The sequence below is a fragment of the Eucalyptus grandis genome, chromosome 10, assembly GCF_016545825.1.
Source record: "Eucalyptus grandis isolate ANBG69807.140 chromosome 10, ASM1654582v1, whole genome shotgun sequence".
NCBI classification, from domain to species: domain Eukaryota; kingdom Viridiplantae; phylum Streptophyta; class Magnoliopsida; order Myrtales; family Myrtaceae; genus Eucalyptus; species Eucalyptus grandis.
Window position 1 is genome coordinate 29,241,171 of NC_052621.1, and position 26,914 is coordinate 29,268,084.

Below are 26,914 nucleotides of genomic sequence, written 5' to 3' on the forward strand. Positions count from 1 at the left end.
CCATTCTTGCTTTTGCCCCTGCACAAGAGAACGTGCATGAATAGGATACTATGCAACTCAAAGTAAATTCAAATTGCACAACCATTTTGGCTCGGATCGAGATTTTGTCTTAGTCATGTCACTACTAGAATCTGTAGTGCCCCCAATTCGTCATCTGCAAGGAAAAGAACAAAGCATCATCTCCCAAAATTATTTATGTTCAAAGACGAGATGTACCTCTTTCACCAAAGATGGATGATCCTCTTTTAACTTGCCCCTCATTTAATGGGCGAGAATGAAAATTCCGTCAAGCATGGAAATGGAATAGACTTTGTTTGGCCCTAATGTGCCTTTTTCAGATGCTTTCTTATCGGGTCAAGAAAGTAATGCTCGAAACATGAAGTAAATGAGTCAGAAAATTAAATAGGGCTAATCTAAGGCATGTTTTTTGGAAATGGTTTGAAAAATGATTTTTTTATTTATTCTTTTTTGGATGAGGAAGCATGAAGAAGCCCAGTCCTCGAGAATTTCTCCTTGGATGATATTTTCTTTTCATTGTTGGATATCGTCACGGGCTGGTTTGGCATACCCCATCATGTCCTCAAAACAAAACTTGTAATTTTATTGATATTCGTCAATCAAATTACATTTATTGGAATGAAAATGTGATATTCAAGCACTAAAGCAAAACAGAAGAAATTTTTATCAATCCTTAAAAAGTAATAAGAATTCCCACACAGGGGAAGGTGCAATTGAACATGCCCCTAAATAAGGAAAGCAAACTACTTAGGATCATGAATCATGTGTGCTTGAGTTCTTCACCCTCCTTGATCTTGTGATGCGAACCCTCCAGGTTAGAGATAAGTCACTAGTCTCTTCATGGTGGCATCAAATTCAACTACCTCGGGAAAATGAGACGATTCAAAAGTTCTTTTGACTTTCTTCTTCGAGTCGCAGTTTCTCATTGAAGATAGAGTACCTATGTCATCGCAGCCCTTTTGTTTGATGAGAAAAGTCACAGTAGTAGACAATTCATCGACTTGACTTTGGTGGTGTGCAATTCGCTTGTTCATATTGTCAATGATACGGTCCAGTACATCGTTTCGATCTGCCATTTTAGCTTTCGACCGTGTACGGATGGGTGAGCGGGAGTGCCCCATAATTACCTAAAGGAATAAACGGGAACATGTAAGCATGAGGTGTAAATGGAGAGTCAATCCATGACAATGATCTAATCGATTTTTCTATTTTTTTTCATTTGTTTTTTCATTTATTCATGAAAAGTCTATGCAAGAAGGGAATTTCCTAAAAATGGATATCCTAGTAAAACCAAATTTTCTAGACATGATGTAAAAACAAATTCTCCAATGTTTTTTTTTTAAATGCATCATTCCCTAGCAATTTCTCATTTCATTTCTAATTGACAAATGAATCAAATCAATGATTGACCTAGATTGTCATGGACCGACCCAAGAAAATAAATTGCATGCTATAGGGAAAGAACACTTACTTCACCAAGGAGAATCAATGGCAATCACATAGACATGCGCATGAGATGTGAGGTTCGATTTCTAACTAGAAAGGCTAAGCAAGGTGGAGTTAAAAGGGTGGGATGACTTAGTTGCAGCCTCGCGTACTAAGTCAAGTCCTCCTAACTCCGGCTCAGTTAAGAATGATACCCCAATGCAACGCAGCCTCGCGGGCAGAGGTAAGCATTCTTAACACCAAGAAAAACTTTCGGGATTGAGTTGGGCAACCTCTACTACGCGGCCTCGTGGTCGAAGTCGTATCCAACTCAATACCATCCTAAATATCCTAGTGCGGCCCAGGTCCGACGGCAGGTTGTGTGTGCAAAAGTGTAGTGCTAAATGCAGGGCATGCACAATAATTTAAATCAAACAACACTTCAATAGCTTGAATTTAAAACATTCATCCCTAACTCCAACCTGCAAGACAAATGTTAGCAATCACTACTCCCCTTATACCTCCCAATCTGCAAAAACATTTAACACCTAAATGTTAGGGACATACCTGGAATCCTTGCTGCCAAACAAAAACATTTTTCAAAAACAAGAAAATTGGCCTAAGTCCACTAAGTGTTATAACACAAGTCCCCAGTGGAGTCGCCAAGCTGTCGCGACCAATTTTTCGAGTTTGAACCACCTAGGGTTTGGCTAATGGATTGTTAAGCCTAAACTTAACTCGGGCTCTCCCAAGCCCATACCAATTCGCGACTTAGGTTCATGTTTTTAGCATGCAATTGATTTTTTAATCATGAGTCGCCACTAATCTATTTTTGGTGGGTCGATTAGAAACCCAAGTAAAGTAACGGGAGTTTCACTTTACTCCTACGAACCAGAGACTATGGGTACGGGGACTTGGTTACACTAGATTTCTCTAATGCCCTTTCGGTACCATTATTTTATTTTCAATTTTTTTTTTGCAGGCAGCTTAAATTGATTTTAAATCTATTTTCCTAACATGTGAGATGATCATGCGAGTGCGCAATCCACTAATTTAACACCCAGATAAACAATAAATAAATTGCAAAAACTTACCTCAAAACAACGAAAGCATACGCAATGTTAAGTTAAAAACCACATCAACAACCCTAGATATGATTTCTAATTACCACGCAATTTCTTTTTTTTATTTTTCACTTAATTAATGAGAATCATGCAATATGCAATGCAATATTAACAAAATGACCTAATTCTAATGTCATGCAATTTCTAATTAAATGGGTCTAATAACAATCCCTAAATGACATGCATCTAAATGAAGCTAACCCTAAGTTGATTTTTTTTTTTTATTTTTTTAAATAAAATTCCTATTCTAAACATGTAAACCCTAAGACATGCAATATTCTAATTCAAACATATCTCGAGATAAACTGGGCAATTAAGACGAGACAATTCATTCAAAATCATCGGAAATATCGCACATCGTTCGGATCAAGAGACAATATTTCGCTAATAAAATCAATAAATTGATCTTAAGCCTTAAAGATCAAAATATCAATTTTATTCCCGCTTAATTAATTATTTCATCTAAGGCCTTATAAATGAAATAAAAAATCCTGGCGCGGTCGCGAATCCGGTAATATGTTGAATTTCCAATCATATACTAAAGACTAATTATACTAAAAAAACAAGATAAAAGTAAAATAAATTAAATAAAATAAACTAAAGAAAACTACCTAATGTGTTTTCTCTTGTTTTTTTTTTATTGGGCTTGGCGCCGTGGGGTCCGCCAAGGATGGGCGACGGAGGTCCGGCGAGGCACCGGGAGCGGCACGTCGGCGGGGAGGGCTTGCGGGTCGCGAGGCAAGGCGGAGGCGTCGGGCTCAGTGGTGGTGCAGGCGGGGATGGTGCCGACGTTGCGGGTGCTTGGCGCGGCGACCAGCGGCGTCGAGCGGATCGACACGGGCTGAGGTGGAGTTGGGGCGCTTGGGTCGCGGAGGTGGGCGGTGTCGTCGTGGCGCGGCTCCGGCCTGGGGTGCGTTGGGCGAGGCGAGCAGCGACGGTGCTGGCTCCGGCGACGTCGGGCAGCGGATCCGGAGTTGCGGGCGTTAGGCGGGCCGTGCTCGCGCTGGTCGCGGGTTGCGAGAGACGCGGGCGTCGGGCTCGGCGATGCGCGGGGGCCGGGCGACACTTGGCGTCGGGCGGGCGACGGCGGCGTCGGGCGGAGGCGCGACGGAGCTTGGAGATCAATGGGCGGCGCGCGGGCGGAGCGGGGGTGTTGCGGCGGCGCGGCGTCGGCGAAGGTGAGAGCGCGGTCGTCGGGCGCGGTGCGAGGTCGGGAGCGGCGGTGGTGCGGTGGTGGGTGGCGCTCGGCGATCGTCGGGAGCGGCGGGCTTCGTCGAGCTCCGGCGTCGGGTCTCCGCGAGTTGCAGCGCGGGTGAGGAGTGGATTTGGGGAAGATGATGAACAGTAAAGGTCAAATCAACCTTTACTGTTTTTTACTTTTCTCTTTTCTCTCCTACTCTTTCTCTCACGTTCTGACTTTTTCTTTTGTTTTTGCAGTTTTCCTTTTGCACTTTCTGCAGAAGAAATTTTCTTCTCCTTCTCCCTTTTTTCTCTCAATTTTTTTTAGAGAAGCCCCCGTTTGTATGGCCATGTGGATTGATATGTGTGGCCTCCCCAAACAAATTGCACGCGAGGTATTATATAGGTCTAAAAAATGTATCTCTACGGTATATATTTTTCCTTTTTTTCGCGCATGATACCCTAAATATATCGTTGAAATATATCCACCTTGTGCAATATTCCCCTTTTGTATTTTCACATATTCTATCCAAAATTTTCCTTTTTGTTCGAAAATGCATAAATGTGTGAAGAATCCGAACGGAATATGTGAAAAATTTTGCACTCACCGTCGATTCAATAAAATAAACAAAAATGTTCCTAAACTATATGCCATGTGATTTTATTTTTCAGGGATAAAATTAACCCTAATTTTAAATGTCTAAATGGGTCGCCAAAAATTTAGGTGTCAACAGGAGCCATTGATGTATTTTTTATTTTTTTATTAGGGAGATTGTCTCAACGTTGTCCCACATGTCAACTGGAGCTCGCCATTCCCATTTGGCACACTACTCATCTTAGGGTGCTGCCGAGGTGACAGTTACTCCTTGAGAATAATGGTGTCATTTTGACCACACACTCAATGGAGAGATGCAATAGGCAATTGGAAGAGACAAAATGAAAAAGATGAGCCGGCGACTACACCACATATTTTTTCAAGGACATCGGACAACCTATTCAAGTAGGACGTCAAGAAGGATCCCCCTCGCTGAAAAAATTATTGGCTACTTGAGGCCCCACATATGACTTTTCCTTTTACTTTGCACTGCTGCCACTCTCTCTCTCACTCTCTCTCTCTCTGTTGGAAAATAATCCAAAAATAAAACACAAACTGTTTGTTGCAATCAAACATGAAATTAGAGGTGAGGTACGGATATCGAATCTCCTAAGGCAATTAGTTTCCGCCAATGGTCTTGCAGATTCACAAACTATGCGCTCCCAAGATATAACACCCTCGAACTGTTTGGATTAGCACTATCGCAAACAGGACTGGTCGAAGCTGCTCAATTGAACCAGCACACTCAGGAAAATTCAGAAGAGTAGAAAAGTGTATCGAGCCTTTTGAAATCGAGTCGGAAAAACCAAAAAACCATTATGAAGCTCTACACTCCCATCTATTTATAGATATTTTTAGTTCATGTACAGAAGAGATACATGAATTAAATAGACGCATGTATCCACGAAATTCATGAATCAAGAGATACATGAATTCAAGGATTCACGAATCCAGAGATACGTGAATTCAAGAGATTCGTGAACTCAATAAATACATAAACTAAAAGATACATGGATCTAGAAAATTCATGAATTCAATAGATACATGAACGGAAAAGCTTAAGAAATTCATGAATCCAAAGAGATACGTGAATAGAAAAGACGTATCTTAATTTTTTGGCATTCGTTGATCCATTAACCATAATTACAACAATCTCCCACATTAATGGATCAACAAAACATTTTTGACTCGAAGGAATCTGAGCATGCCTGTTGAAATAAACCGCATCAAGATAGGTAGCTTTTGCTTTGAACCTTCTTTAGCGAAAGCTTATCGGACTTACTTAACTAGTCGATGGACTAAGCCTTGAATCGCTAGTTGTTTGTGTAAGCCTAGAAAATAAGCCTCACACGGAGTATTTCCAATTCAAGATTGGTTCTCGGTTGTGTTCGTTCTTTCGGCCTTGAACCTCTCGGGATTCGTGCATGCTTTAGAAAATCTAGCCTTAAAAGATTTTCATAGAGTCGGCCAGCTCCACGCATATAGGTACATTCCTATTAAAGATATCCTACCATATCTCACTTGGATGTTATACTCCTAGGAATTATTAAACGCATAGCGTACCCTTAATAACGCTGTAGGAGAGCACTGTTGCATCATAGGAATGGTAGACAATGCTTACACTAGAGTTTCCAAACTTTGCGTTGTCCTATTGAATCTAGACCATGGGATCTCCAATTGCATAGGTTAGGTTTCCACCCTGGAATCTCTTTATTGGGTTAAGGCTCTTAAACCCATTCCCCTCAATGCGTAGTTTATCTGCTCTTTTGACAAACTTTTTGTCAGCGGATCCGCAATATTTTCCTTTGACTTTACAAAGTCTAAAGAAATTATTCCATTTGAGAGCAACTGCCTTATGGTGTTATGTCTACGACGGATATGTCTAGACTTACCGTTATAAATCACATTATGTGCCATTGCAATTGCCGCTTGATTATCACAGTGTATGCAAATTGCAAGCATAGGTTTTGGCCACATTGGAACATCTTCTAAAAAATGTTGAAGCCATTATGCTTCTTCAGCAGCTTTATCCAAAGCAACAAACTCTGATTCCATTGTAGAGCGTGTTATTAGAGTTTGTTTAGAGGATTTCCATGACACTACAGCACCTCCTAGCTTGAACACATATCCGCTAGTCGATTTCGATTCATCAGAATCTGAAATCCAGTTTGCATCACAATAACCTTCCAAAACAGTTGGATATTTGCCATATTGTAGAACATAGTCTTTTGTCCTTTTCAAATATCCTAATACTCTCATCAAAGCATTCCAATGCTCATGACCTGGGTTACTGGTATATCTACTCAGTTTGCTTACTGAGTACGCAATATCAGGTCTAGTGCAATTCATGATATAAATGATGCTGCCGATTACTTGAGAGTATTCTAGCTGTCTAACACTATTTCCAGTGTTCTTTCTTAAAGTTAGGTGTGGAAGAAAAGGATTGTTTGCATCTTTAATGCCGAATCCTTTAAATCTCTCAAATGCCTTTTCAATGTAATGAGATTGTGTTAAACCTAAGCCATCGGAATTCCTTAGAATTTTGATGCCGAGTATAACATCTCGCAACACCTAAATCTTTCATCTCAAAGTTCTTCTTGAGAATGTTCTTGGTGATTTTGATGACCTCAATGTTATCTCCAAAAATTAACAAGTCATCAACATATAGACAAATAAGTACATATCAAACTGTAGTGGATTTAGTGTACACACATTTGTCACACTCATTGATTCTGTACCCATTTTGAATCATTACCCGGTCAAATTTCTCATGCCATTGCTTAGGAGCTTGTTTAAGTCCATACAATGATTTGACAAGTCTACACACTTTGTGTTCTTGTCCTTTGACCTTGAACCCTTCAGGTTGTTCCATATAAATCTCCTCGTCGAGATCACCATTTAAGAATGCAGTTTTCACATCCATTTGATGTATTTGCAAATTGTATAGCGAAGCTATAGCAATCAACATCCTTCGATGTTATTCTTGTGACAGGTGAATAAGTATCAAAGTAGTCAAGACTCTCTTTTGTCTAAACCCTTTGGCTACAAGTCGAGCTTTGTACTTATCAATGGAACCATCAGCTTTAGTTTTTCTTGAAAATCCATTTACATCCAATTGGTTTATTTCCAAGTGGAAGATCAACCAATTCCCAAGTATGGTTACTTAGGATAGAATGGATTTCATTGTCAACAGCTTCTTTCCAGAAAGGAGCATCTGGAGATGACATTGCCTCTTTATATGTTTGGGGCTCACCTTCTAACATGTATGTTAGAAAATTAGGTCCGAAAGATTTTTCGATTCGAGACCTTTTACTCCTTCGAAGTTCGGTTTCTTTGGCCACAACTTCATCATTCTCAGATTCTGATTCTCTAAGTCTTTTCTGAGAAAGTTCTCATTGATTTCTTTTTGCAGGATATATATCCTCAAAAAATTCAGCATCCCTTGATTCTAGGATTGTATTGACATGAATTTCCGCATTTTCAGATTTATGAACCAAAAATCTATATGCGCTACTAATTTGAGCATAACCGATGGATATGCAATCCACCGTTTTAGGTCCCAACCGAGTTTGTTTCGGAGGAGGAATCGCCACCTTGGCCAAGCACCCCCATACTTTTAGAAAATTGTAGGATGGCAACTTTCCATTCCATAACTCGTATGGAGTTTTACCTGTCTTTTTGTGGGGTATTTTATTAAGAATATAATTTGCAGTTAAAGCGCCTCCCCACAAGTTCGAGGTAAACCTGAACTCAAAGCATGGCATTAGCCATCTCCTTTAGTGTCCTGTTCAATCGTTCAGCAACTCCATTTTGTTGTGGAGTATAAAGTGCGATCGTTTGGAGAATTATTCCAAAACTAGCACAAAACTCTTTCAAGTTGATTGAACTATATTCTCCTCCTCTATCAGACCTAAGCACTTTGATTCGTTTATCAAGTTGGTTTTCAACTTCAGTTTTATACTTGACAAACATGCTCATAGTCTCATCTTTGCTAGTTAGTAAATAAACATAGCAAAATCTAGTACAATCATCCACAAATGTGATGAAGTACTTCTTTCCACCTCTACTTTCTACAAACTTTAAATCGCATAGATCACTATGGATTAATTGTAGAGGTTCACTTGTTCTTTCAATGGATTTGAAAGGTTTCTTGGCAAACTTGGCCTCAACACAAGTCTCACACTTGTAACGGGCATCCAACTAAAATCTTGGAATTAACCCCAAGTTTGCTATTCTTTTCATTGTACCATAGTTTACATGTTCTAATCTACCATGCCATAGATAATGAGACACAACAGTGTAAACTGAAGACTTTTCTTTATTAATAGTCTTTGGGTACACATACTTTGAGTTTACATCAATGACGGCCACATTGGCCTTAAACAGGTCATTACACAAGTACCCTTTCCCTACATACATCCCTCCTTTTGAAAGTACAAACTTGTCAGATTCAAATACAACTTTGAAATCCTTCTTGACAAGTATAGAGCCAGAAATTAGATTTTCCGAATATCGGTACATGCAACACATTCGGCGGGCGACCTCCTTGCCAAATGTAAACTTCAGGATCACCTTTCCTCTTCCGACGATCTTTATTGATGCGAGTTAGCCATATAAAGCTTCTCATCTTCTTGACCTTCTCATAAGATGAGAACATGTGTTTATCTCGCACTGGATGTGATTTGTGGCACCCGTGTCTAGCCACCAGCCATTAGTGTTCGACACCGAGAGATGCTTGAGACATTACCATAGCGAGCGGTCTCTCAATATTGTCATGCTGTCAAATTCGATTCTTGGGCTGTACCTTCGTTCTTGCCTTTTTTCGGGCGCTTCTTGCAATCCTTAGCACGATGGCCGGGCTTGTTGCATATAAAACACGTCCCTTGGAGTTTTGGAACTGCTGCTCCTTTTGCTTGCCTTTTCCTTGAAAAGACATCTTCCTTTTTCTATCTTGCTTGGATTTGGAAGATTCCATAATGTTGGCCTTCGGCTCGGAAGAAGGATTCGCACTCCTTCTATTGTCTTCCTCGATTCGAGGTGCGAATGAGATCTTCAAGGCTCATCTCCTTCCGTTTGTGCTTCAAATAATTTTTGAAGTCGACCAGCCGGAGGTAGTTTCTCAATCATGGCTGCCACTTGGAATGATTCACTAAGTATTATTCCCTCAGCCGAGATGTCACTCGAATTAATTGCAATTCTTGAACCCGACTCATGACAGATTTAAAATCCACCATCTTGTAGTCCAAGAATTTGGCAACCACAAATTTCTTAGTGCCGGCATCCTCGGTTTTGTATTTTTCTCTAAGGACTCCCATAACTGTTTAGCAGATTCAATATTACAATAAACATTATAGAGAGAATTCACTAAACGAGTTAAGGATATAATTTCGGCTTAAGAAGTCCCCATGCTTCCAAGCCTCCAACGCACCGAGCGTCGTGACATCTTGCTCATTTGGACTAATTATCGGGCACACCTCCGATAAATATTTCGTCGAGATTGAGCATGGTCAAATAGAAGTACATCTTTTGCTGCCCTTTGTTTAAAGCCCACTCCGGTAAATTTCTCCGGTTTCTCATTAGCCATGCGGAGGCGTTGCCATCACGGTAGGCAAGGATCGTTGAACCATCCCTCTAGAAACAGAGCCAAAAGCCATTTGGCCTATACTGTTATGAAAAACAGTCTCGGGTATACCAGTCATATGACTTGTACTCGCACCACCAAAATTGGTGTTGGCCCAAGGGCCCGTAGCATTGGCTGCTACAAATTCAGACCTCGAGGGTTGAACATCTTCCATAGCATTTGTCGAATCGACCATAGGAACGTCTCCGAAACATTCGGGACATTGAAGGGCACTTGGTTGTTTCCAGTCATCTCAATAATCTGACAAGAACAACAAACGGTGAGTGAATAATTGCCTTAAGAATGTTGGAAAATAATCCAAAAATAAAACACAAACTGTTTGTTGCAATCAGAACATGAAATTAGAGGTGAGGTACGGATATCGAATCTCCTTAAGGCAATTAGTTCCCCAATGGTGCTCATGATTCACGAACTATGCCTCCCAAGATACAACACCTCAAACCTGTTTGGATTAGCACTATGAAAATAGGACTCGGTCGAACCGTTCAATTGAACCAAGCACACTCAGAAAATTCAGAAGAGTAGAAAAGTGTATCGAGCCTTTTGGAATCGAGTTGGAAAAACCAAAAAACCAAAAACCAAAAAACCATTATAAAGCTCTATGCTCCCATCTATTTATAGATATTTTTAGTTCATGTACGGAAGAGATACATGAATTAAATAGACGCATGTATCCACGAAATTCATGAATCAAGAGATACATGAATTCAAGAGATTCACGAATCCAGGAGATACGTGAATTCAAGAGATTCGTGAACTCAATAAATACATAAACTAAAAAATACATGGATCTAGAAAATTCATGAATTCAATAGATACATGAACGGAAAAGTTTAAGAAATTCATGAATCCAAAAGAGATACGTGAATAGAAAAGACGTATCTTAATTTTTTGGCATTCGTTAATCCATTAACCATAATTACAACACTCTCTCTCAATGGAGATGAAAGAAATAAATGAATGAAGAGCAAAAACATGAAACGAGAGATCTCAAGTCAGTCGCAACTTCAGAGTGTCAAATTAAACTATTCTTATCGAACAAGAAGAAGAAATAAACTCCCCTCACCTTTTTGATTTCAATCATGCCAACAAAAGAAAGAAAAAAACATAGCTTCTTTCCTTCTTGATCTCCCAACTCAAAAATTGTATTCTAATAGACTTGTATGATCTCAGAATTTACAGACAGAAAGAAAAATCATATGTATTTCCCTTGGCTTGAATGGCTGGACAAGAACTTAGAAAAATCATATGTATTTCCTAGTTGAAGCACTGCTCATCTTATTTCAAATGCAAGGTTTGATTCATCATTTTTGAATAGTTTGATCTGTCACTTATTCTCTCAAGAGATCGAAGTGTCACAGCCCACAAACTTTGCTAAATGGACCGCTTTTTCTACCTCTTATGGGCTTATCAGATGGAATTTCTCCGACTTGCTTCCCACCAAGTTTCCATTACCATTCCGACATTATCTAGCAGTAACTGCTGAGCGATATGGATGCTAAAGACGGCATTGACGATTGACATTCTCCTAAGAACGACGTTGGAATTTATTTTGCATTCAGTTGTTTTCTAGCCTCTGTACTCTTCCTTCCGTTCCATGTTCCTTCCAAGCAACAACGACCCTTTCACTACTTGATGAAAATGAACATCACATACATTATATGGACAAAATACCTTATGACTAATCCTTTCCTTTTCGCAATTTGTATTATCTGATTCTAATATGTGGCCTATTGGATTATCAAATGATTAAACATGCGTAAACTTAAATTAAGTGCGACCTCAGAAGTGTATATCTGTTGGGAATTCCCTGCACACCAGATTATGGTCGTGCTCTTGATTACCAAACCCAAATCGACCATCAATTTCGAGGAAGGTCAGTTTGGTCAAAGAACTATCCTAACTTGACCGAAAACAATTGGCATGAACAGAGACTTCCCCGTGTTTCGATTACGCGTATATTCATTCCAACAGACGCTCTAAGGAGATGGGATTTCGACCGCAAATCAAGGGCTTAATTAAGCAGCAAGAGGTGATTAAAGTTGGATGTTCCAAGGGAGCAACTAGACCAGACAGATACACTGGCCTAAACGAAGGAGACGAAAGGAGCAACTTGAGAGATGGGGCCCGAGTTCTTGCGAAAACTTCGAAAGTTGTCAAAAGGTCAAGGTTATGGGATAAGCATATGGCTCTGAGAGAGAGAGGTGCATGCGGTAGCGGACAAAGGGCGCTGACTGTCGGTTTCAATCGTCCAAGTCGTCGCGCCTGTTTGGGCTCCCGAATTCCACGTGTTGTTGACAATTAGACTGCCCAATCGATGGAAGGATTGTATCGGGGCAAGTTTGACGGTGAAAGGGTCCCCTCGTCCGTTTCTTGACGGGAAGTCTTTGATAGGCGTGTCCCGTTCGTGCCCACTCATCTCATTTTTCCTTTTCTTTTTTCCTTTTTCCTTCGACCATGACAAGCCCGCCGGGCTAACGTGTTTGTCCAAAGCCATTCGGAGCGTCGACAGTGGCTAGAGTTAGCCGCTGTGCCGACGATGTCCCGTGTTCTGTGGCCATAGTGAGTTGAGAAGGGGCGTGCGTTGGCGGTCTAGGGTTGGCTGCGATTTTGAAGATAGGGATTTCGTACGTTTCATCATAGGAATAGCAACTTTAGACACAAATGATAACCATTCTATTCTAAAATTCAATTTTTGGCTAGTAATTTTTTTTTTGTTTCAATTCAATAGATGAGTTTTTAAGTAAAGATGCGTGTTTGATAACTACACAAAATTTTTTTCCTCTTGAGCAATCGATGGCGAGTGACGAGAGAAAATAATGAGAATAATTTTTATTTCTTAATTCTATTTCAAAAATAGAAAAGTAAAGAATTTTTACTTCTCATTTCTACTCTAAATATATTTATAGATCAAAAAATTATTTTAGAAATAGAAAAATGAAATTATGTTACTAAACAAATTTTTGTTTCAAATATATTTTCGAGAACAAAAAAAATTAGAGAAATAGAAGAATGAAATGGCTATTATTTACGTCATTAATTCAAATCACAATGACTGATTTAGGAGGTCAGTGGCGAGGGAGGAACGGGGAAGAGACGTAGGAGTAGTGCCGTTGTTTCCTGAGGTGACCCTCACGTCCGCCTCATTCCACGAAACTTTGTTTTCCAATAAAGAGGAAGATTAGTCCAATGTAATAATAGAGTTTAGACCAGCTTTCATGGGAGAATATAACAAGTTGGGGAAAGAAAGGACTCGAAAGCGAAATTTTTGGGAGATTCTTAGTGTGAAAGTGAGATCCCCATCCCAAGCTTATCGTTTCAAGTTGGAAAAGTCAACTATCGTCGTCCTTATAATATAACACGGTTGAACCAGTGGCTTCGACCCTTGTTTTTCCGCATTGAGATCTAACGATAACGCATTTGTTTCACGGCCTGTGAACCACATGATATTTTCGTAATATCTAATTTACAAACCCAACGAAAGGCCTTCTCATATGAGGCTGTCACTTAAATCGACAGGCCGAACATGTAAAAAACAGAGAGGACAAAGCCGCACGGGAAAAGGGCCAAAATACTACAAAAGTCTTCCTACATTCATTCTGCACTCCCAATCAAAACTTAACGTTAATGCTCTCCTTATCACGGCATTAATTAACGTTAGTTATTACTCTCTATTTAAAATTAATTTTCGCAGAAAAGATACATTTAAAAAAAAATTCGTACATAATGTTTTTCCTAATATTTTATTATCAATTTGTGTTGATTTTCATGATAAGAAAATGAGAGCAACTTCACGTACTTCCACGCAACACAGACGCAAGAAACGCCACCATGTTATAGCACAGTCGAGCGAGCAGTTACGTCTATAAATACTAAAAAAAAAAAAAACGAAATTTTATGCTTGCAATTAAAGAAAGAAATAGAGAAAATCAGTTGGTTGAATGAATCATGTGGGGATGAAAGCAAAATTAATTTAATCGGGTTGAGTTATGCCCAGATTGCAAGCCGAGGAGATTCATCTTCTTGAAATATTCCACGGATGCAGCTGAGAAGTAGATGCCTGTGGAAGGTGACTCGCCAAACTCAAACAAAAAAACATCACCTTCAATCTCTCTCTCTCTCTCTCTGTCTCCCTCCCCCTTTGTCCGTTTGTGTAAAAGGTCATAGTGCGAATGACAGAGTGGGTTAGTACGAGGGTCGCTTCTTCTTCCCCTTTAAATACGAAGAACAGAGTATGCATTCTCTGCGACCCCCTCCTCTCTCTCTCTCTCTGTCTGTCTGTGCACTGGAGTTGAGCTGAGCTTCGTGCTGCTTCCCGGGTGCGAATCGTTCGCACCATCGCTGCTGCCGCCCCGCAGCAGGAAGCTGCCATGGAAACGCAAGGTTCCCCGTTAAGAAGTACGGCGACAGTCACCACGTGAGTCCTCTCTCTCTCTCTCTCATACGTGGCTCTTCTTCCGCCCGTGACCTCAGCTCTCATTCTTGACCTCAAAATCTATGGCCGATCCTATTCTCGTAACCCACCTATCGAAAATAAAATTAAAAAATTAAAAAAAAATTCCGTAATTTTTGCTAATTATCAGCTTTCGTTTCTTGCCCCCATAATTAGCACACGGCGGCGTGGGCCACGGCAAAGGTGATGGGAGAAATTTAAAGGTGAAGCGCTCGTAACTCACTTAAAAAAGAAAAAGGAGATAAATAGGCTTCTTTGTTTGATTCACTTAATTTCACCTTAAACTTGTTACATGACCTTTACTATTTTCAATAGATATAACTAACATTTCATAAAAGATGAATCTCTAGAAACTTACAAAATAATCATCACATTTCAAAATATCTCATTATACTTGTCATATGTTATAATATCTCATCATATATCTAGAAATTATCATTACACCACGAACAGACTCGTTAAAAGTAACGTAGTAATTATGACTCTTCTTCAATGCGGGTACTAAACAATCTTCAGTATCAATTTTGGGATGTCGGTGTCGAAGTGTCGGCAATTCAATAGTCTTGGTATTGAAGTATCAACACCATTAAATTTGGTTTAATTTCTAACACTCCCCCTTAAACCAAATTCTCTTCCCTCAAACAGTCCAAGCAAGTTCTTGTACTTTCGAAAAGCATCAATCTTGAGAGGTTTGGTAAAAATGTCCGCTACTTGATGCAACATTTCAACCTCATTCCCTTTAACTTGTTCTTGAATGAAGTGATATCAAACATCGATATGTTTGTTTCATTCATGAAAAATTGGATTTTTCGCCAATGCAATAGCAGAAACATTATCAACAAAAATCTCACTTGCTTTCTTATGCTTTATAAAAATATCTTTGAGTAGTTTTTTCAATCATATTGCATGACAAACACATGAGGATGTAGCTACATATTTAGCTTCATATGTTGACAAAGTGACATTAGGTTGCTTCTTTGATGACCACGTGAATGTAATGTCACACAAGAAAAATACAAAGCCTGTAGTGCTCTTTCGATCATCAATATCTCCACCACAATCACTATCAAAATAAGGTCTAAGTTGGAAGGATTCATGGCGATAGTAGTGTAGGCCATGAGAAGAAGTACCTTTGATATACCGAAGTATTCTCTTTGCAACTTTAAAATGAAAGGACTCCGGCTTCTCTATATATCAACTCACAATTCCAACATTATACATAATATCCGGTCTTGTGTATGTCAAGTATCTCAAACTCCCAATCAAGCTTTTGTAATATGTCGAATCAACATTGACACCATTATCAAACTTCAAAAGCTTGGTTCCGCAGTCCATTGGTGTATTAACCAGAGTACAGTTCTTCATGTTGAGTTTTTCAAGGATACTTTTTGCATATTCTTTTTGGGAAATAAAAATCTTTTTGACACTTTGCTTCACTTTTATCCCAAGGAAATAATTCATAAGAACATTATCGGTCATATCGAATTCTTTCACCATCGATGCCTTAAAAGCATCTATCAACGCCGGATTATTTCCTGTAAAAACAAGGTCATCGTATATAAATAGGTGAGTAAAAAATCACATTTTTCTTACTTCAAATAGAGTGCATGCTCGTATGAACATTGTAAGAATCCATTCACCTTAAAATATGTATCAATTTTGGAATTATGCTCTCGGTACTTATTTAGGCCCATATAAAACTTTCTTCAACTTCAACACTTTGTTTTCCTGACCTTTCACAATAAATCTCTCGGGTCATTCGACATAGATTTCTTCTTCAAGGATGTCATTCAAAAATACTGATTTGACATCCATTTGATAAATTTGCCAATCATTTTAAGGAGCAATTGAAATGGTCAATCTAATTGTTTCCATACGCATAACTAGAGCATCATAGTCGATTCCGGCTTTTTGCTTGTAGCATTTCGTGACTAATCTAGCCTTGTATCTTGTTGTTTCTCCTTTCTCCATTCTTGTTCTTTTTGGCCTTGTACAACCATTTGACTCCAATTGATTTCTTGTCCATTGGAAGATCAGCAAGTCCCATGTTTGATTCTTTTCAATGGCATCAATTTCTTCATGTATGGTTTTTCTCCACTTTTCTTCTTTAGCCGCATCATTATAGACAAGTGGTTCACAATCTACAAGAAGAAATACAAGGTGAAACTCATCAATAGCTTCATAAATATTGGATAATCTACAAGAAGAAATACAAGGTGAAACTCATCAGTAGCTTCATATTGGATAATCTTCACACTAGCGGTTCATCGACATCATTTAAAGAGGTCGATGATGATTAACTTAAAGAAGATATTGGAGAAGAAGGTGAAGAATGATCTTTTAACTCTGTTTGATTGATTTTACTAGGAGCATTCACTTCATCTTTTAGGTTATCTTCCCATATGCCATCTTCATCAAACTTGACATTTCTATTTATATACACTTTCAAAGTATTATGATCAAATAATCAATAGGCTTTGGAAGAGGAGTCATACCCAATAAGGATGAGCTTTTTGCTCTTGTCTTCTAGCTTCAATCTTTTCTGGTCTGGGACATGAAATGCTCTCAAAAACCCTTAAGTGTGAAACACTTGGTGTTCTCTTGGCCCATGCTTCTTGTGGAGTTCCACCTTCAAGTCTGAATGTAGGATATCAATTTTGAAGATAGATAGCACACGTAACAACTTCAACCCAAATCTCCTTGGGTAAAATTTACTCTTCAACATGCTTCCAACCATGTCAAGAATGGTTCTATTTTTCTGTTCAACTACACCATGTTTTTTTAGGAAAATACGAAGCCATTAAGAAATGCTTAATAACATGATCCTCACAAAATTTGTTGAATATGGTTAAGGTGAATTCTCCATCACGATTGGTCTTTATAGCTTTGATAAAATAGTCACTCTACTTTTTAGCCAAGTTCTTGAATTGTTTGAACATATCAAACACTTTTGTCTTTTCTTTCAAAAAATACACCTAAGTTTTGAAGTAAAATCATCAATAAAAGTAAAAAATATTGATGATTACCATATGAATGAGGAGTGATTGGGTCACATACATCAGAATGTATCAACTCAAGCAGCTTCTCCGCTTGATAAGTCGCTTCCTTTAGAAAGCTAGTTCTAGAATGCTTACTGATAATACACCCTTCACATAATTGATTATGTGGTAGGCCATAAACCATCTTCTCATGATAAATCAAATTAAGTCTGCTAAAATCGAGATGGCTGAACTACAAATGCCACAACCATGAAGGATCACCCACGCACGCCCTCAGGCATGGAGACATTTCATTCTTTATATTGAGAGTTAACATCCTATTATTCGACATCTTTACATTTGCAATTAGTTTATTGTTCTTGTCTCTAAGCACAAGACAAAAATCTTTCATATGAGCAGTGTAGCCTTTCTCCAGAAGCTATTCCAAACTCAAATTAGTACTTGATATTTTCGTGACATAATAAACATTAGTAATAAACCGATGCGCACCATTCTTCAAATGAATTAGAATTGTAAATTTGCCTTCAACAAGAATTTTAGAATTATCACTAGACCATACTTTCCCCTTAGTTGTCTCATCTAACTCGGCAAACATCTCCTTTCGCCCGCACATGTGGTTGCTCACACCAATATCCAAATATCACATATCATTTTGTTATCCTTCTTCATCATCTTTGAATGCCAGTAAGAGAACTTGATCGGCATCATTCATTAAATTTGCCTTTTCATCTGTTCCGTTACTCTCCTTGTTCCATTAGTTAGAAGTATAATGGCCAAATTTATTGCAATGATAACTTCGAATTTAGATTTTTCATACCATTGGCCCGTTGAATTCTTTCCTCTTCCATGAACATCCCTTTGATACTTATATCTACCGTCACTTTGTGCAGCATCTCCTTTACTTTGTCCACGACCTCTTCATAGAAAGCGACCTCAGCCTCAATCATGATCACGATTTTGGTTTGTCTCGCGAGTTTGTGCGACTCTCTTCTTTGCTCCTCATCTTGGATGGTTAGTCACATTTGGAGAACTTCCTCCACTGGTGTAATCCATTTTTTTTTCCTAAACCTTTCTTCATGGGCTTGTAATGAACCCATAAGCTCATTGATCACCGACCAAAAAAAAAAAAAGAAGCTCATTGATCGTCATGACATCCAAGTCTTTGGATTCTTCGATGACAATAGCAATGTGGTCATACTTCTTGTCTAAGGACCGAGGTATTTTCTTTACAACACAAACATCTGAAACATCTTCTCCATTTTTTTCATCTAGTCGACAATCGCCAAAACTCTTGTAAAATAATCAACAATTGATTTAGATTCTTTTATATGAAATACCTCGAATTTGCCTCTCAACGTTTGAAGGCGAATCTTCTAAACTTTCTATACTCCTTAACATGTGTTTCAAAGAATCTCCTATGCCTCTTTAGCAGCGATGGTGTTCGACACCTTTTCAAACACAGAATCATCTAAGGCTTGATAGATGATTGACATGGCATGTTGATTTTTCATTCGAACCTTCTCCAAGGCATTCCTTTGGTTTCGTTTCAAAGTAACTTCATCCTCAGGCTTATCATAACCAATGTTGACAAGTTCCCACATACTGTAGGTGTCGAGTATAGTTTTCATTCTAACGGCTCAATTACCATAATTGTCTTTGTTAAAATGAAGATATTGAAGAGGAAATTGATTATTTGATGAGGCTATGATCACATACCGTAAGCTCCGATACCAATTTGATGGGAGAAATTTGAAATTTAAACGCTTGCAACTCACTCAAAAAAGAGAATGAGATAGATAGGCTTTTTTGTTTAACGCACTTTATTTCACCTTAACGAAAACTATTACAAGACTATCCTATTTATAGACTTATTACACAGCCTTTGCTCTTCCTAATAAATATAGTTAGCATTTCGGAGAAGTTGAATCTCTAGAAATTTACAAAATAATCATTATATCTCATCATATTTCATCATATCTCATTATATCTCTAGAAATAATCTTTATATCTAGAAATATGAACAGACTCATTAAAAATAACGCAATAATTACGACTCTTCTTCAATGTAAGTACCAAACAATCTTCGGTATCAATTTTGAGATCTCGATGTCAAAGTATTGGTAACTCGATCGTCTCCGTATTGAAGTATCAGCACGATGAATTTGGTTTAATTTCTACCGGGAGGGATGGACTTCTGAGCTGCGCCTCTATTAGACTTTTGCCGTTACCGTGTGAGGCGCTGAGATTGATTTACGAGATTCATCCGTAGGGCTACATGGCGGCTTTTCATTGGGCCCGCGAGTTGACTCGCTTTTTTAATGCTCATTCGTGCTTTCTCACTTGACTGAGTGAACGGATTTTCGTATGAGTACGTCCCCGCTGCTTTAGCTTAAAAAAAGAAGCCAAAACTTAGTTTATGCTATTTTGTCAAAATTCAAGATTTCAAAAATTATGAATTTTCTTTTTTGGGGCTAATCTCCATGTCAATATACGCATTCCTTTTTAAAGATTTTAACATTTCACATTAATAATACATTAAATTTATTTTCTCGAAATCGTTAAACCTCAACTTGTTCTTACATATTGGAAACGTTTCATATTTTTAAGTATTATGTTCCGTTTATTAAACAGGGAAGAATGATTTGGAAGGAATTTTTCTAAAAATGATCACTTTAGTTAATGAAAAAAATAGTAAATCATAGGAAAAAGAAGCCTTTAGAATCATCCCCTTGTGGCAGTTTTACAAAGTACAATAATATCAATATTTCCAAAACTCCCATAGCTCATAGAAAAGCCATGGGGCATGACTCTTGCATTATTGGTACTATGTACTCTTCGAATCATGTCGGTACCATCACGGTCCATCTAGAAAAATGATTCATCGATGCATGGCTCTAAGGGTAGAAATGATTTTGTAAAAAGACACCATAATTATTGTACTTTTTTGTATGACATCATCCACCAATCACCCTATTGTCATAATTTTTTTAATCAGTTTTTTAAGGGTCATAACTTTTCAAAAAAACATTCATCACAAGTGTCATGACTCAAGATTTTGCATTTGGAAAGGTTTTTCTCTTTTAGAAGTAAATGATCGATTGAAAACTCATAACATCAAAGTAAGCATATTAAAGTTATGACATTTAATTGTGTCTCTTTCCAAATGAGTTTTAACATAGCACGTCCCATTGCATGTCTTTAAAACCAGGCTTTTTCCTTCTTTTTTTAATGTTAAGTATGCTGCCTACAGTTAAAGATTTTAGCTTATATCAACGAGAGAAACATGTGAGGTTCACTCCTCCACGTGGCTTAGTGGTCATAATCCAATCAACTTGGACACATGGTTGACAATTTTCCTTGTTTCTTTTTATTAATTTTTTGAATATTCGATCTTTACTTCAAGGCACGTTACCGGACGTGGTCCATCATCAGATTTACGTTTTGTTTAAATTAGATTCGAAACGGTAAAGATCAAAGGTCTCCAGTTTTTTGCAAAATTGTTCGAATTCAATGAATCGTTTGGAAAGAGAATGCCATTTTTAATAAGGCCACTCTTGCGTTTTGCTTTGACTATGTGACTTCGTAGTTGTGACCACCACAACGAATAATTATTTGGCAACTCGAATATTTGCATGTCATCGATACTTAAAAAAATTATATGTTGTCAATTAACATCAAGAGAAATTATCCAAAAATCAGAAATTTATTAGATGAAGGCCAATTCAATACTAAATTTTTGGTTTTTTTTATACAATTTGGTCTTTAATATTTTAGCAATTCACCAATATAGTCCTTTTGGCCAACTTTGATTGAAAATTGCCAACGTGAAAGCTCCATCCAATGTGGCTTGGTTGACCGGCATTGACGTGGACTGCCCATCATTGATTTCTGGCCAAAATTGATTGAAATAACTAAATTTGAAGATCATCACAAGACAAAATTGAAAATTGTTGGGTTTGAATTAATTGCCATATAATATGTTTAAGGCTTTTTGGGCAATTTATCCAGCTAACATCATGTGAACATCCCACCATTAGAAAACCCAATAAAAAAAAACTTACAATTATAGGTAGAGAGAGATTATATATATATATATATATATATATATATATATATATATATATATATATATTATATATATATATATATAAAGAATATCCATAGTCAATGGACATGAAAATCGGATTAGGAGTGTGGCACATAAAATTTGACTAGCAGGGTGGAGGCACACGCAAAAGGGTAGAACCTTTGATGCTGTATGGGAAAGTTCAACCCAAAAAGCTTAAATCCATAGGTCGAGAGAGGCCATATGTGTATAAAAAACATATAACTCTATTAACAAAGGAAGTGGGATATTTACATATGCATGATGTCGAATTTAGGATTCAGTTAAAATGCTATGATTGGCAGGCTCGTTTGCAAATATCCCACTGTTACTTTGGGAGCAAAATGCTGCTACTTTTTTGTTTAGTGATTCTAGTTTCGGGTAAATGCAAATGAGACAGCAACTTTTTTTTTTTGATCCTAAAGCAAGATCTAAAGTAGAACAAATGCTTCGTGATCAATCACGCAGATTGAGGAGAAACTAGCGAAGCAGAAGGAAATCGATGACTGGCTTCCCATCACCGCTTCGAGGAAAGCAAAATGGTGGTACTCGGCCTTCCACAATGTCACGGCCATGGTTGGAGCCGGCGTCCTCAGCCTCCCCTATGCCATGTCCGAACTCGGATGGTATGCCAAACTTCCTAAGCTGGAAATCATTTCGGTCATTTCAAATCTATTACAGTGTGGAAGAAGTTGGTCCTGAATTAATTTAGTCCTTGGTTATATTTCTCCTCTAGCCAGTTCAGCTGTCCCGAGTCTACCATCTTTTTCTTTCCCGGTGCCTAATTTAGTGCAAGTAGCGTTTTGTGCAAATTTGATGACTAAATTTGCCTACCGGTTACCGAGTCAATCCCAAGTTGCAGTGTAGTAGCTATCAGTTTGCAGATTGAACTTATGAGTCGTCCTGTCCTATGTAACTTGGCTGCTTTGTGTGTTTCTTTGATGTTCTCTAGGGGCCTGGCGTAGCTGTGCTAGTCCTGTCATGGGTCATCACCCTGTACACATTGTGGCAAATGGTCGAGATGCATGAGATGATCCCCGGAAGGAGGTTTGATCGGTACCATGAGCTCGGGCAATACGCGTTCGGCGAGAAGCTTGGACTTTACATCGTGGTACCTCAGCAGCTGGTCGTCGAGGTCGGTGTCAACATTGTGTACATGGTCACTGGGGGGAAGTCGCTGCAGAAGTTCCACGACACCGTGTGCTCGAAATGCAAGAAATTGAAGACCACCTACTTCATCATGATCTTTGCCTCTGTCCACTTTGTCCTCTCCCATCTCCCCAACTTCAACTCCATCTCCGGCGTCTCCCTCACTGCAGCCGTTATGTCTCTGAGGTAATATTCTTCTATTCTAGCTCTTGTGAATTCGCTTCCTCATAATCGGTGCAATTTAAGTCAAAACATGATTTGGGATGACATTTCATATCTTCATTTTTCAGTTACTCCACCATAGCTTGGGGAGCTTCCGTAGATAAGGGCGTTCAGCAGAGAGTGAACTACGGTTATAGGTCATCGACCACGCCAGGGAAGGTCTTCGACTTCTTCAGCGCCATGGGCGATGTGGCTTTCGCCTATGCAGGGCACAATGTGGTCCTGGAGATTCAGGCGACCATCCCCTCCACTCCTGAGAAGCCGTCCAAGGGCCCGATGTGGAAAGGAGTCATTGTCGCCTACATTTCGTGGCTCTCTGCTACTTCCCAGTCGCTCTAATTGCTTACTGGATGTTTGGGAACTCGGTCGAGGATGATATCCTCATCTCCCTGAACAAACCGAAGTGGCTCATTGCATTGGCAAACATGTTTGTCGTCATCCATGTTATTGGAAGTTACCAGGTAGTGTACAAGCTCCTCCTCTTGGGTCTTTCAATGTTCTTTGTGGCGACGGTGTCTTTCTAGCCTGTGACTTAAATTTATCTTCATGGTTTGGGCAGGTCTACGCGATGCCGGTGTTTGACATGATAGAGACTGTATTAGTGAAAAAATTGCACTTCAAGCCAACTGGAACGCTTCGTTTTGTGGCTCGCAATGTCTACGTGGGTAAGTATGATGCCCGGTCTCTTGTTGCTGCTCGCTTGTATATTTTGGTCTAGTTTGCGATATTTATAAGTTCGGTCCCTGCTTTTCGTGTCTGTCCATTTTGTCGATGTTATTGATGTTCCGTTGGCATCGCAGCATTCACAATGTTCGTGGCCATCACTTTCCCATTCTTTGGCAGCCTTCTTTCATTTTTCGGGGGTTTTGCTTTTGCTCCGACGACATACTTTGTAAGCAACCTCCTGCTAATATAATGATTTGAAATTTGCCATTGTAAAAGTTTGTTTATCGAAATGCTTGGATGAACTTTCTGGTTCAGATAAAATCCTAATGTGTCTTCTCCTTTCTGCTGTTTTTTTTCAGCTTCCTTGCATAATGTGGCTCGCAATCTACAAGCCGAGGAAGTTTAGCTTATCGTGGTGGTCAAACTGGGTATGTTACACTCATTCTCCTTCTCTGGTAACTCATCCTCGATCAAGCCTCGTGTTTGTTATTCAGTTCATCTAATATGGGTTTTGCTTATTCCAGGTTTGCATCATATTAGGGCTTTTGTTGATGATCTTATCACCCATCGGAGGACTCCGACAAATCATCATCAAGGCCAAGACATACCAATTCTATTCTTAGGCTCGCATGGAAGTGAATCCGGTTTGTCTGTGATGCGATCTGATTCAAATTTCGAGTGCTCATCGAGAAAGATCATAACCCATGGTGGGCAAGACTAAATGTTCAAGTAGGAATACGTCTGGTGATTCTAGTAGGTTATTTATGGAGTATTAAGTGCATCGTTTGTTTGTGATGCGTAATTTGTGGCCTAGGAACTAGGGAAAGAGAACACACACTCACACCTAACTTCTTTATGCCTCTTTTCTTTCTTTCTTATGTGCATATATCTTGTCTTGCTGTGTAAAACTTCTTAAGCATCAATAAAAGAAGATTGCGGACTTTAATTATCTTTTATTTAGTTCGATGAGTACATATGGCGGTAACCACAAGTCAGCAAATCTGCCACGAAGTGACATAGTTGGTACACTTCGGAAGACATGTTTTCTCAAAAATTAAGGGCATGATGAAGGATTGCATGGTTGATCTTACTTAACGTCGCTGGAGTTTCTGAATCAATCTCGTGGATAAGCTTAAGATGATCACTTGCAGTGAAGAATTCACAGGAAAATTTCGTAATTAGAGGCTGCATCATCAGTTAAATTGACTTTTAGGTTTTGGATACATGTTGGAAATGAAAATTCAAGTCTTGGAGATGGGATTCGAACATTATCATCACTGCTAACATCACCCAACAAATGAATAAAGACATGATGTTGCCACAATCGAGGAGGATGCTTCGCAACTTTTTTCCTTTGAGCTTTTACAGAGAATAAGGTTGTTTTCCACAAAAGCGGGAGGTTGGGACACCTGGAGTGCCATAACTTGGCACGGAGGGATACTTAAGTGCCATAACTTTAAAATGGTACACTTAAGTGCCAATATCGGAGTAAAATGGAACACTTAAGTGCCACTCCGGTGAAAATCCGATCAAATGGCTGACGTGATAATTTTCCAGCGAGTTTGGTTCAAAACGGCGTCGTTTTGCACGCTGACGTGGCGGAGAAAATGCAAAAACGACGCCGTTTCGCGTCTGACGTGTAAATAATAATATAAAAATTAATTAAATTAAATTTAAACTTAATTTTATTTAAAATATTCAAAAAATTTAAAAAATTAAGAAAAATTAAAAAAATTAAAAAAATTAAAAAAATTAAGATTTTTTTTTTTTTTTTTTTAAAAAAGGGGGAGATCGAACAGCGGCTGAGGGCTGAGCCCTCATCGCTTGCTGCCTCCCTGCTGTCACCGAGAAGGGCCGGCGACGGAGGGGGAGGGTCGGCGGGGTCCCCGGCCCCCGGCCGGCCGACGGCGAGGGGTTGCGAGCCCTCGCCGGATCGCGACGAGGGCGCGGCCCTCGCCCCAACTAGGCGAGGGCCGGCGAGGGCTCGAGGGCCCTCACCTCCTCCCCCTGCCGCCGGGAAGGGCCGGCGACGGAGTAGGGAGGGTCGGCCGGGGTCGCCGGCGGGCTTGTAGCCCCGCCCGCCGGGGAAGGGCGGCGCCCTCGCCATCGGTCGGCGGGGGGCGACGGCCGACCCTCCCCCTCCGCCGCCGACCCTTCCGGCGACGGCGGGGAGGTGGTGGCGAGGGCTCAGCCCTCGGCCGCCCGTTCGATCTCCCACCCCCTTTTTAATTTTTTTTAAATTTTCTTAATGTTTTAAATTTTTCTTAATTTTTAAAATTTTTGAATATTTTAATAAAATTAAGTTTAAATTTAATTTAATTAATTTTTATATTATTATTTATACGTTAGACGCGAAACGTTGTCGTTTTGCATTTTCTCCGCCACGCGTCGGTGTCGGCAAAAACGACGCCGTTTTGGAGGCAACTCGTCGGAAAGTTGCCACGTCGGCCCGGTTGGATTTTCGCGGAGTGGCACTTAAGTGTCCCATTTAACTTCAAACGGCACTCAAGTGTACCATTTTGAAGTTATGGCACTTAAGTGTCCCCGGTGCCAAGTTATGACACTTGGGCTGTACTTCGCCCAAAAGCGGGGGTGGTCGCGAGAGAGAAAAAGGGTCTTCCTTTAGACAATCCCTAAGTCATCATCCGACGGATCGACACATCCTCGTCGTCCTGATATGAGAAGACTCTGCGACGGTCTTTTTTTGTCCGTACAACGGTGGCTTTTGATGTCGTGCAGGGTGGCGCATTTACGTTTTCTATTTTCTATTTTTGTGTTGTTAAATTATTTTTATGGGCTTTGGTTTGATTGAGTATGTTGGTTAAATTATTTTTATAAGAAGAATGTCGGGCCTATTCCAGCAACTTTTTTTATGAGCTCGGGCTCGCCCCTCACTAGATCTAGCAAGGCTGGGGCGAGCTCGAGCTCGCCCGACGCCGGCGAGTTCGAGTCTCGTTGAGCGTTGGCAGCCTTGCCAGATCCGGTGAGGGGTGAGCTCGAGGCTCGCTTGGCCGGTCGCCGGCCATCGTCGTGCTGGCGACCGGTGGAAGAAGAAAGAAAGAAAATTTTAAAAATAAAAAAATAATTATAATTTCGGTTTTTTTTTTTTTAAATTGTAAAGTTAAAGAGAGAAGAGAGAGATTGTGAGATTTTGGGTGAAAATAAATGGATTCATTTTTAATGGGTTGATAAATGGGTCTTAAATGGGTATGCTCTCAGACTTATTTAAGACCCATATATCTCAACCTCTTTATTTTTAAAACTCATTATGGATGCTTTGAAGAATAAGGCTTGACCCATTAACAACCCATTTAACTATAAATGGGTCAATAAATAGG

The 26,914-nt window shown here is 39.4% G+C and overlaps 2 protein-coding genes across 2 annotated transcripts; both read left to right on the plus strand.

Moving 5' to 3' along the window:
- The first annotated feature begins 3,237 nt into the window (after positions 1-3,237).
- LOC104431632 lies at positions 3,238-3,915 on the plus strand. The gene has a single exon (XM_010044229.2). The coding sequence runs from the start codon at positions 3,238-3,240 to the stop codon at positions 3,913-3,915; it is 678 nt and encodes a 225-aa protein (XP_010042531.2).
- A 10,331-nt stretch (positions 3,916-14,246) lies between these two features.
- On the plus strand, positions 14,247-24,532 carry LOC104423922 (lysine histidine transporter 1). Its single transcript, XM_039303173.1, is given in 10 exon segments — positions 14,247-14,399; positions 18,325-18,445; positions 22,008-22,165; positions 22,491-22,874; positions 22,979-23,214; positions 23,217-23,371; positions 23,470-23,575; positions 23,711-23,802; positions 23,936-24,004; positions 24,101-24,532. Coding segments are annotated over 9 exon segments (1,365 nt in total). The 5' UTR covers positions 14,247-14,399; positions 18,325-18,379; the 3' UTR covers positions 24,200-24,532.
- The last annotated feature ends 2,382 nt before the right edge of the window (positions 24,533-26,914 follow it).

What these genes read in the sequence shown, in the direction of transcription:
- LOC104431632 (XM_010044229.2), top strand. Translation starts at nt 3,238, where the DNA reads ATGGGCGACGGAGGTCCGGCGAGGCACCGGGAGCGGCACGTCGGCGGG.